The sequence below is a fragment of the Saimiri boliviensis genome, chromosome 2 (genome assembly GCF_048565385.1).
Source record: "Saimiri boliviensis isolate mSaiBol1 chromosome 2, mSaiBol1.pri, whole genome shotgun sequence".
In the NCBI taxonomy this organism is placed as follows: domain Eukaryota; kingdom Metazoa; phylum Chordata; class Mammalia; order Primates; family Cebidae; genus Saimiri; species Saimiri boliviensis.
The window spans coordinates 11,296,310-11,308,642 of NC_133450.1; the positions used below are offsets into that span (position 1 = coordinate 11,296,310).

The following is a 12,333-nucleotide window of genomic DNA, read 5'->3' on the forward strand; positions in this document are numbered from 1 at the left end:
AAAGTTATATATTTCAAGTTTTCTTAACCTTATTTCAAAAAAAAATCATCCCAAGGCTTAAGAATTTTCCATTTTTATTTTAAAATCTTTATTCTCGAGACTATAGTTTTGTTTCTGACACTTTCTGGAAGACTCCATGCTAATGACCAGCACTGTCAGATTTTTCATGATATTTTCATTTTTATCCATGCATCCACTGGTGTCAATGTACTAGACTACTAAAACTGAATCAGATGTTTTTAGGACCAGAGTTTAATATACTTATTATGCCTTCCAGAATAATTTATTTTGTATCACTTAACAGCGTCCCCTTTCTGCAAGTTCGATTGGAATCAGCTGAGGAGGTAAATTAATTTATTCCTTCCTATTCTAGAGTTCTGTGGCATCAGTAATACCATAGATGCTAGAGCCAGTTTCAACAACTACCTGCTAAAGGAATAAATCCTTCTTAATAGGGATGACATTTCCATGCTCTGAATCCTGGGGAGAAAAATGTAGCAAGCAAGAAAAAGATTTATGTAATTCTTTTCTATGAGAAGACGAGTTGTACAGTGAGTGCATACGGACAGAATTTTAATAAACATTGAACCAGGCAAAACAGTTTTTTAAAAAAGCCTTAAGTATATAAAATACCATCTAATTTTTTTGAGCAATGTTAATGTTCAAGCAGTCTACTTTGGATAAACAAAAATGAATTGTTTTTCTCATTGTGTCAATTTGTATGTTTCTAAATTACTTAAAATATAAGCAGCAGAACATAATGGACTCTCTTGTTAGTTGACTAAGTTCTCCATTGTTTATAATATGAGCAAAAGTCCTTCCAGCTTATTGTAATTAACCTGAAACCTGACTATAAACTGAGTCAATTGTGAACCTGATTTATTTGTCTGAGATCATACAGGTAGGCAGAGGCAGGAATGAAAGCCAGATTTTCTGATCACTAGTCAAGTTTTCTTCCTACTATTTTCACTTTTTCATAATTTTATCCATTCGAATTGGGGCATTAAATTTTTTTATTGCAATAAAATACACAGCTTAAATTATTAAATTTTAAAAAGTCTCTGAGTAGGTAAATAATACATGAACGTGTAACAAAAATTAAAGGTTCATCATATACAGTGGCGGGTCTAGCCCCTACTCCTAACTCTCTTGTCCATTCCAGTTCCCCTCCTTGTAGTCAGCCACTGTAAAGAACGAGGCATTTCAGATAGACTGCTTTGGTTTAATAACGTGCATAAACTGACATTGTATTGCATTATTCTGTATGAGTTGCAGTCTGGCTTACCGAGCTTAGGGGATGCCTAACAGAGGAAAAATACAAGCTGCTGAATTAGAATATGGAGAGATTTATGAACTGGATTTGAAAGTTACCCAAGGTCCAGGTTATTTCCAGTAATAGACGTGAGGGCTCTCTTACAGAAGTAGTTTATTACTCAGATACTGCTTTTTGTACAAATAGCTTAAAGCATATTATAAGAGCACTCATGTATTTTCATGACAGGTAAAAATCCCTGTCTGACTATTACAAAACTGAATACAGCTACTTTAAAATCAGTAGCACATTGGCCAAAACAAAGAACCATGCTGATGTTTGAATAAACATCCTTAGGCTCTGAAACTGTCATTGTAGGACACTGCATGGATCTGCTTCTCTCAGGCCTCTGAGCCTCCATATCCTACCCTGATGAAACCTTAGTCCCCTGTCTTTGGGCACACCCAAGCATTTGGATGAGGAGGGAAAGAGGTTCCAGCAGTACACACATGAACCTCTGACCATGCCGCCACTGTTGACATTGTACAGAATGAAAAGTGTAGGGCAGCCTCATAGTTTTGCCCAGACCATGGTAGCCTTTAATGCAGAGGTGCTGGGTTGATAGCTGCATGTGACTCCCTCCGTGGCCAGAGACAGGCTCCAAATCTGCAGGCTGCAGCTTAGCAGGCCAGATTTGAGGCTTCATCCCAGTTTAAAAGGCAGATTTTACCAAGTGAAAGGAAGAAGGAAGGACACTGCGGAGTTTCTCTTTTTTTGTTATCTCTATGTGACCAAGTATCTGGCAGGGGAAAGGGTGTAGGAAATTTTTAGGTGGTTTAGAGAAAGAGAGATGAGAGTGGGTGAGGGAAGAGATGGGGAGAGGAAAGGCAAGGTGGGAGAAAGTTGTCATTTTGAGAGAGAAATTCTTTGTCTCTGTATTGTTACTCTTGGATTATAGTCTCATGTTTTACTCTAAGGCAGTGTTTTTCAAACTACTGTGAGCATAAGACCCTCCTGGAGTACCTGCTAAAAGTTGAGATTCCAGGGTCTCTATCCTAAAGATGTTGACTCAGTGAACCTCAGAGTCCTTGAATAGAATACTAGGATAGTGTTAATAAAGGGTTCCAAGTCATTCTGGGGAACACTGCTGCATCAAGGCAGGCCCTTATACTTTCAGCAGTTCTAGATGTTTTGCTCCAGATTCGTCCTCCATTGTAAATACAAACAGAATACTGGGAGCCTTAACTACAGAAGCTTTACTCATATCTAAATTAGAGCTTTTTTCAGAAAGCATTTATATTCCTTTTCACCTGATATGAATGTCTTGTTAATTTTTCAAATGTTTTTGATTATTTAAAACAATGGAATATTAGTTCATAGTGTCTTTTAAAGCATTAGCGTTGTTAATTTTTGCAAATAGAACCACTGGCCTTTTGTTTGTCATAATGGCCTTGCCATTATTTTCCACCTGGACTGTGATTTTTTTTTTTTAAATGTACTTAAAAAAAAATGTATTCGGCCAGGCGCGGTGGCTCACACCTGTAATTCTAGCACTTTGGGAGTCTAAGGCAGGTGGATCGCTTGAGGTCAGGAGTTCAAGACCAGCCTGACCAACATGGAGAAACCCCATCTCTACAAAAAATACAAAATTAGCCGGGTGAGGTGGCGCATGCCTTTAATCCTAGCTACTTGGGAGGCTTAGACAGGAGAATTGCTTGAACCTGGGAGGCGGAGGTTGTGGTGAGCCAAGATGGTGCCATTTCACTCTAGCCTGGGCAATAAGAGTGAGTCTCCGTCTCAAAAAATAAATAAATAAATAAAATGTATTCAGGACCAGCGGTGTGGTTCAGGCCTGTAATCCTGGCACTTAGGGAGGCTGATTCAGGAGACGGTTTGAGGCCAGGAGTTCAAGACCAGCCTGGGCAACATAGTGAGACTCTGTCTCTACAAAAAACAAAAACAAAAAAATAGCCATGAGCAGTGGATGGCACCTGTATTCCCACCTACTTAAGAGGCTGAGCCAGGAGGGTCACTTGAGCCCAGGAGTTCCAGGTTGCAATGAGCTGTGATTGTGCCACTGTACTCCAGCCTGGCCAATAGAGTGAGACCCTGTCTCTCTCTATATATAATATATATTTATTATATGTGTGTGTGTGTGTGTGTGTGTGTATATATATATATAAAATATATATTATATATGTGTATATATATATAATATATATTATACATATATATATGTAGTTAGAACTTTGATAACAAAGAAATAGCCTTTGTTTCATTAGCATAATCATTTGAACAATTTAAAGTGTAAATGATAAATTTCAATGATTGTATTTTTCCTTTTCAGATAGGAACCAAGGCTTTAGTCTTCTCACCTCATTGACTGGAACAAACCATAGCACTGGGTCAGCAGATCCCTGTCACCCAGAGGTAAAGGCTTTTCTTGGATCTTTTTTTCTCTTTGGCTTTAATTTCTCCTTGTCATTATGAATCTTTACACATTCATATTTTTTTTTTACTTTCCATTTAAAAGGTGACAGAGAATGTTAAAAATAGAGGAAAGGAGAGTCTAAAACAGCCCTTGCTAAAGCCGTAAGCCCTTTGAAGGAGTTTACAGCTTGGGTTTTATTTTTACCAGGGTGCTTTCTAAAATATGCTAGGATTTCCCTGAGGCATTAATTTGCCTCCAGATCTTTAAATAGAAAATAAAATTGATGGTGCGTTTTTAGTACTTTCTGTGTGAAAGACCTTGGCAAATCTGAGGCAAGGTCCCTACCCTCAGTGAGCTTATAGTCCAGCTTCAACCCTGTGTCCTCAAGAACTTTGTTCCATGTTTACCTTGGTCGGCAGCTAGAGCCAAGAGCAAATTACACGCCACATTGTCTTTCCAGGGATCTTTTTCATCATCCCCTGAGCTATTTGTGTTAACATTTCACATTTTGAATCTTAAATGAGATAAATGGTTCTTAAATGAAACAAACAAAAAACATGTTTTAATGGTCTAAAGCAAAGCCAATGCTTTCTAGTTCTTCTTTGGGGGACGTACTCCTGGGTTAGTGAATTTTTAGCCTTTTATTTTTTAATGTGATCTTGCTCTTCCTTTTTTGCCTCTAGTTCCTATTACTAGTTTTTAAAGCCAACCAAGGACTGAAAGTGTGAGCTTTTTTGGATTTAGTTCTGAAATGGTTGCTTATGTGTATTTGCCTCAACAGCAACCCCACTTACCAGCAGCAGATAGGACTGCATCCCTCTCGGATCATCTGGGTGGTGCATCTAACACAACAGATGCCCAGGTTGATGGCATTGTGGGTAAGTTCCTCCTTTGGCTACCAAGAGAGTTTTGTGCAACTTGGAATAGGTATCTGGGCAGAAATCATTGAGGGGGAAATTTACTTTAAACATAAAGAAGGGAAAATAATTGATAGTGTACCACACGTGAATGTGAGCCTTGCCAATGGCTATCAGAAAAAGGAAAAATAATAAATACGTAACAATATGTGGGCACCATTTTCTCTGTAATTCTCTTAGCAGGGTCTTGATTCAGATAATCTTAGCTAAAGCAGACAGAACCAGGTGGCGAAACAGCTAGCTCTGTATCACATAGTTTTTTCATAGTATTTAACAGTAGTCAGAATTGATGGTGACACAAATAATACATCTTTGTATTTATAAGCCATTTCACATCCTTTTAAAATTACTTTATATCCCCTTTCCTATTTGGTAATGAAGTTTTGCAGAGAAGTTATTTTATGGAGATGAAGTTAAAGCATAGAGAAGTTTAATAACTTGTTCAAGGACATCTAGCAAGAAGGGCCTGGAGCTGAAAGTGGAATCCAATATGCCGTCCAAAAGCCAGAAAACCAAGGAGCTTACTTGACATAACTATAAGTCTTCTTTTGCTGGGGAACTACTGATACTCCTACTTTATCTTTATGCTACAGAGGGCTTATGTGCAGTTATAAATTTTTTAAATGATTTTTTTCTTATAAGATAATTTATGTAGAAAACTCAAGTGATTGGTTATAGAAACATATTAAGAAGAAATTATGTATATATATCTTTTCTCTCCAGTTTATTCAACCTTATCTTCTCAATTGAATCCTTCCCATTGGCTTTTAACCTGCCAAAGTCTCTGCCATTAAAAAACAAACTAGTAATGACACTGGGTCAGTGCTTCATTTAAACTCCTCTTCCAAATCTATATTTAGGCATGGAGTGATTCTATCTACATTAACAGTGCAATTACTATGTATACACAGATAAATGGCAGACTTTTATGTTCAGCCCTGTATACCAACTTCCTGCATGACATGTCCATTGAATGAAAGCAGTATGTTAACCAACATGCATTTTTTACTTCAAATTGTCTATATGGCATTGTGATAGATGCAAATAATATAAGTCATTATCCTATCTTCATGGAGCTTAATCTAAAAAATACAGTTAGGACATTTACTGTAATGGTTAAGGTCATAGGCATTGGAGTCCTGTACAGCTGGCTTCAGATCATGGCTTTATTACTAGTAATGGCCTGACCTTGAGTAAATTAACTTCTGTTGGCATTAGTTTCCTCTTCTGTAAAATAAGGATGGTAAATCTTTCCTTATAGGGCTGTAAAGATGAAATGGGAAAGTTAAAGCATTCAGTGGTACAGACAAAAACCAAACTCTCTCTCGTATGGTAGTAGTATTTATTAAAGTAGCGGTGGAGCAATGTTAGAATACAAGGTAGCATGCAAGTACTAAGACAGTTCAGGAAACATTAAGTATTAGAAAGAATTCTAAGAAAGGAGACCTATGAACTGGGATGGGCAGAGAAGACATTTTAAAAGTAGTGGGCCTGGAGTAGAGGAGTTGTTAAAATTCTGATTAAAAACAAACTTAAAGAAGCAACGTGCTGAGGTAGAAACAGTAGATTTATAGTAAGAAAATACGAATTTAAATCAGCTCTACCTCTGAATAGCTGTAATTTTAGATGAGTTCATTTTTAAATACAGGTTTTTTTTCCATATCATTATCTATTATTCTTAGATAATGTTATCTGTCCTGATCACCTTGTATAGTTGTTGTAATAGATGTGAAAATATTTGTTGTACAGTAAAATATGGTATAAACTTTAGTCATTTATTGGTGAATCAATGTACCTTGGAGTGAGTATGCTTTCGGAGCTGGAAACACCTATGTCTGAATCCACTTACTAGCTGTGACTTTAGCAAGTCACTTCAGCTCTGAGCTGTGGTTTTCTTATCTTTAAAATGGAAATAATACAGCTTACTTCATTACAATATTGTGAGAATAAATAGTGACTATTCATTTGTGAGGGCCCACTGTCAGCCAAGCAGGTGAGGGACCATGAGCTGGAAAGATGCTATGTACTGGGCATTTGATTATTGGTGACTTCATCAAGGCCAGCATTTATTTGCCTTGGAATTCTCTGAGTATAGCGCATATGCAAATAACGTGACAGATAACATGACAAATCCCTGTTTCAGATCCCATGTTAGATCTGGATATTCAAGAATTAGCCAGTCTTACTACAGGAGGAGGAGATGTGGAGAATTTTGAAAGACTGTTTTCAAAGTTAAAGGAAATGAAAGGTAATCAGATTCATTGTGTCTAACACATTCCCATATTGATGCTCATCTATTTATGTAGGAGCATTTGATTTTGATAACTGCTGGATTGAATTCCTTGTTTTGGTCTCAGCTGTTTTGAGAAACTTAACTACTTGAGGGACTGTGTCATCGTCTGTTGGTTTAAAAAAAAAAAACCCTGGGGAAAAGTTTTCCTTCTTCATTATCTTTCCTTTTACTTTTCCTGCTTTTGCCTTCCTCTATTTCTTTCCATGATAAGGTGGAATCCATAAGAGCCCTACCAATTTAGTCACATCATTCCCATCTGGAAATTTTGGAAGACTTAAACTTCCTAATAGCTGGAATGACTACATCATAAACAAATGTCTTTGAAACCTATCTCCCATCTTCTAATGTTAGAATATTCATATACTCTAGATTATCCTGTGCTATTATAAAAACTTCTTAAGATGTATTTTCCCCCTAGACAAGGCTGCGACGCTTCCTCACGAGCAAAGAAAGTTGCATGCAGAAAAGGTGAGACAGTCAGGTATTTTTGGGGTACCTATAAAATGTCCAGTGCTATTCTAATTATGTATCATACTTGTGTACTTCTGAAGGGTCGTAGTGTGAGCTTTTTGCTGAATATTCTAACTAATTAAATATTTATACAGTTATAGTATAGTTGCTGCAGTCAAACCAAGATTTTCCGCCTGTATGGTGACGTGGAACCTTTATTGAGACTCAGGATGTTTGCCTTTATAACTATTGGGCCAGAAAACTCTTAGTTGTTTTGTTATTACCAACACAACATATGTTGTTCGCAGGAATCGTGTATGGTTGATGGTGTTCCATGATATGAATGTGTTATAATTTATCCTGTTCCCTCTTGGACATTTAGGTCACGTGCATTTTTTGCTTCTGTAAATAATGAAGCTATGCATATCCTTCAACATCACCTTTGTATACAACTCTAAATATATCCGTGGTATAAATTTCTAGCTGTGGCAGTCATGGGTCAAAGGGTATTCAAGGGTTTTGATATGTGTTGCCAGAGGACTGGAGGGCAAAAGTGCAGAATTTTAGGTCTCGGTCAGTTGAAGGTAGGAAATGTAGTTCTTGCCTAAAATTTGTTGTATGCTTCTCTCTACAGGTGGCCAAAGCATTCTGGATGGCAATTGGGGGAGACAGAGATGAAATTGAAGGTCTTTCATCTGATGAAGAGCACTAAATTATTCATACTGGGGTCTGACTAACAAAGATGCTAGCTCTGTCTGAGATACCTCTCTACTCAGCCCAGTCTTACTTTGCCAAATTTGCCATTATCATGTTAGCTGCCTGACTTGTTTATAGGATCCCCTTAATTTTAGTTTTTAGTAGGAGGTTAAGGAGAAATCTTTTCTCCCTCAGTATATTGTAAGAGAGTGAGGAATACAGTGATAATAATGAGTGAGAATTTCTTAAATACACTTTTTTTTTGTTCTAGGAATGAGGGTGGGATAAATCTCAGAGGTCTGTATGATTTACTCAAGTTGAAGACAACCTCCAGGCCATTCCTGGTCAACCTTTTAAGTAGCACTCCCAGCATTCACATTTGATACTGCACATCAAGAGTTACATCATCTTTCCTGGGTGATTTGGATTTTCTCCATTCAAGGAGCTTGTGGCTCTGAGGTACGATGCTTTTTTTGGGAGGAAGGGAGGCAGCTGTAGAACTGATGTGAGCTATAATAAAGGTGGGGCCAAAGTTAGAGCCCACAGCTTAGTCTCTACCTAAGAAAATGCCTCTGGGCATTTCTTTTGAAGTACAGTGTCTGAGGTCATGGTAGAAAGAATCGAAAAGCCAGTGTGGATTTTTCGACTGTAATAAATAAGGCAAAGGATTTCTACTCCAGTGGGAATAAAACCTCTCTGCTGAGTTGTGAGGGATATGTTGTATGCTAGAGAGAACCTTAAGGAGGCCCCGTATGGGCCATGGACAGTATGTGATAATATACTGTGATTTTCATGAAGAAACTCTTCTGCCTTAGAGTCTTCCCCTTCTGCTTCAGATGCCAGAGGTGTGTTGTCATACTTTATACCCACAAAACAAGGCACATTTCCCCTTCTCTTTAAAGCCAAACAGAGATCACTGCCAAAGTGGGAACACTAAGAGGTGGGTGGGGAAGTGAAATGTTAGGCAGTGAATTCCTAAGCTGTCTTGAGAAACTTAGCTACTTCTCAGGTTCATAGCTGCTCTCTGCCCTTCCAAGCCTGTAGCCTTGGGGGACTATCTTTTGTTCTTTATCCTTTGTCTTGTTTGAGTGGGTCAGTCCCAGAGGAACTGATAAGCAAATGGCAGATTTTTAAAGGAAGGGTAGAAAGTACAGCAAATAAAAATCCTTATTTGTTTTTGTAGACTTTTGTCATGCATGTCATTAGCCCTCACTCTGATCATGACTGGCGTGGTCTGAACTGCCACACAGTACATTGGATGGAAGGTACCCGCACACCAGTTGAGAACTGGTTCTGGCCTAGGTGGGCTCTAGAACCATTTACACAGCATGAAAGAAACAGGTTGGTTCAGGAGCAGAAATAAGGCTCACACCCCTCCAGACACCACCTTATAAACACTGCAGAACCTGAAACAGATGGCAGAAGGAATGGAATGCTGCAGGGGCCAGCCGAGGTGACCACAGGGAGGAGACAGCTCGGTGACTGGAGCATAAGAGGCTTTCCAGGGAACACTGGACATTGCTTAGTGACCTTTATTTTTATTTTTTTCTTTTACTTTTCTGAAAGACTTTGAGTCTGTGGTTCACCACCATCCCATCAGTGTTTTTTTTGAGGTGATTGCATTAGGGAAGTTGGCTCTGGGGTTGCAAAAAAGAAAAAAAAAAAAAAAAAGGTGGAACATGTTTTCCTTAAAACATGGAAGGTTTTAGAAAATATACTAGGCCATCTGGTTAGAAAAAACAGACCAGACTAGAAAAAGCTGTGAAGTTGATTTTGTAGATGAAACAAAGCCAGATAATTAAAATGTGATGTAGTTATAAGGGGTACTAATAGTTATTATTATGATTTTGTGATTTTTTCCTTAGGGGGTATGAGCGAGGGAAGCTGTATATCCTTTGTTGGATTAGACACATACAGTGAATAGTGGAAGAGTTTGTCAAGCTCACTGTTTTGGAATTTATCCTGCATATGTAATGTCATTACATTTTTAAGACCTCAGCTAGCTAGGGATATTGGTCTCTTGTAGGGACACATGGGATGAAGGTCTCTAGTGAAATCTACTAAAGGCCCATGTTAGAAGAGTGATCATGAAATAACACTGTAGTAATGGCTGCAGTCTATCTAAAGTGACCTATGTTCACGCTACCACAAGTTGTTACAGACTTGCCAGCTGGAATTTAAAATATGAGACTGGGTTTTTGGTTGTTTTTTTCCTGAAGCATTTCTCTATTTGCATAACATAGTGTTTGGCATATAGTAGGCCGTTAATTTTGGTTGTAAAGTATGGTTTGTGTTTGATGAATACGATGGCAAATTTTGCAGATCCACACATAAGTGCTGGAAGGTAAAGAGAGAGAAGAATAAACATTTTGCCCCAGAGAAAATCATGTGTTATGTAATAATTTTAGAGTGATGAAGGCATAGATATTTTTATAATTTTAAAGTAAGCCATCCTGCCAGCGTATGAGAAGATTGACAGAACCAGTTTGCTTGCTCTCTATTTATAGAACTTGGCCGCATCTAATTCAGAGGAGCTAGAGATTCAGGGAAGCTAGACTTAGATGGTTGAGTAATATGGGATGTGGTTCAAGGACCATAGAGCATGTCAGGCCATTCCTGCAAACTGCTCCTAACACGTGAAATGTGATATATGGCTAATTTCCCGTTGCCACTGTGGAGAGGTGTGGATCAACATTTTTGCCATGGCTTGTCAGGTTCCTTTAACCTTGGGGCAGTCTCTTAACAGTGGCCATTGAGAGAGAGCATGTGGAATGCCCCTTGCCTTGCCTTGGCCTGCCATGGAAAAACAATCTTAGAAGAATCACTGTCTAAGGGTAAGATGAGAGCTCTGTAAACTATTCTGAGCTTCAGCGTTTGCTGAGGCAAAGCTAAATTTAGCAAACATGTGTCCAGGGTGGTCAGAGGTTCTGATTCATTAGGGGTTCTGATTCATTGAACGTTCTGATTGATGGAGACAAGAGTTTCAGTGAATGTTCTAATGCGTTAGGTTTGCTCTTCACTCTCCCTGCTGTTATTTTTACAATGGACAATTTAGCTACAGCGTTAGGTCATTAAGTACCAAATCTTACTGGAGGATTGTAGGTGGAGAAAGTGTAAAAACCCTCGTCATGTGTATACTGAACCCAGTACCGCGTTAGTCTGAGATCAGTTTGAAAACAACCCCCTGTTTACTTTCCCATAATTTGTATGTCTCATGAAAGTAGAAGGCTGACTATGCATGGCAGAATTCTAGTATTTTCGATTCCACTCAGAGTTTAGTGATCCATCTTGACACCTTTGGCATGTAAGCTCTTACAGAAAATGTCTTAGAAATTCTCTAAATTTCATACTTTGGCATTACATATGCCTGCTAATATCACAGAGCTTGCTCTTAATGTAGGTGTCTTCACTCAGAATTGAGTTCTAGCATAGGAAGTATCTAAGTTATTCCTCTGGTTTGCTACTTTGTTTCCTTTTGAAAACATTTTGATTAAAAACCTGGCCCTGATGGTTATTACTGCATCTTTGAAACACAGGCTTGGGGTTAAAAAGACAAGAAAAAACTTTAAAAATTCCCTTTCTGTGCATCCATTATTAGGCCCAAATACTTCCTCCGCACAACTACAGATCTGGGAAGCATAACCAGGCACACAAAGCCGTGTATGCCCAGTTTACTAACTAGGAAGCCTCTCGGGTTTGCTCTAATGAAGGAGGTGTCCAATCATTGCCCCTGCCCTTGCTATTATCAACCAGGTGGCTTTCATGCTATTACACAAAAATGTGGACTAAGGCCTAGGGTAGAAACTTCAGGGAAACAGCAGCATAGTTTAGGAGAGAAAAGATGATTTTAATCTGAATTCCAAGGACATGGCCTGCAACAATCATGCTTCCCCAGGAAATTCTCAGGAAGTCATTAATGAAGTGAGATGGCCTTAAATTTGTTCCTTCTACCCTGGTTGAGAGCAGCAACAACTCAGGGTCCGGCCAACACTGACTGTGAACATCGTTGGTGCCAGAATCTGAGCTAGGTGTGGCAGAGGACACAGACCTGAGTCAGGATGTAGTTTTTCCTTTCCATGAGCTCAGAGTCCAACTCAGGTGGGAGCAGGGGGCAAGTCAGACAAGGTCACAAAAGACAGTGCCAAGACGGCATGTGAAGAGTGCTGTGACCAGCCCTAATGGCTGTGGGAAGTAAAGAACACAGTGGGCTGCGGAGAACAGGAAGTGCATCTTAGGGCAGTGGTTCTCAGAAGTGAGCCCACATCACAATCACCTGGAAGGCCCCACTCCAGAC

The 12,333-nt window shown here is 38.8% G+C and overlaps 1 protein-coding gene across 3 annotated transcripts in view; it reads left to right on the top strand.

The window, feature by feature from the left end:
* The window catches only part of AAGAB (alpha and gamma adaptin binding protein), a 54,062-nt gene extending 42,515 nt beyond the window's left edge, over positions 1-11,547 (top strand). For all 3 annotated transcript variants that reach the window (XM_074392758.1, XM_003929698.4, XM_074392759.1), the window contains exons 6-10: positions 3,600-3,682; positions 4,465-4,561; positions 6,744-6,848; positions 7,312-7,361; positions 7,978-11,547. In XM_074392758.1, coding sequence (XP_074248859.1) covers positions 3,600-3,682; positions 4,465-4,561; positions 6,744-6,848; positions 7,312-7,361; positions 7,978-8,055 — 413 coding nt within the window. In that variant the 3' untranslated portion in view covers positions 8,056-11,547. The remainder of the gene's footprint in view (positions 1-3,599; positions 3,683-4,464; positions 4,562-6,743; positions 6,849-7,311; positions 7,362-7,977) is intronic.
* The last annotated feature ends 786 nt before the right edge of the window (positions 11,548-12,333 follow it).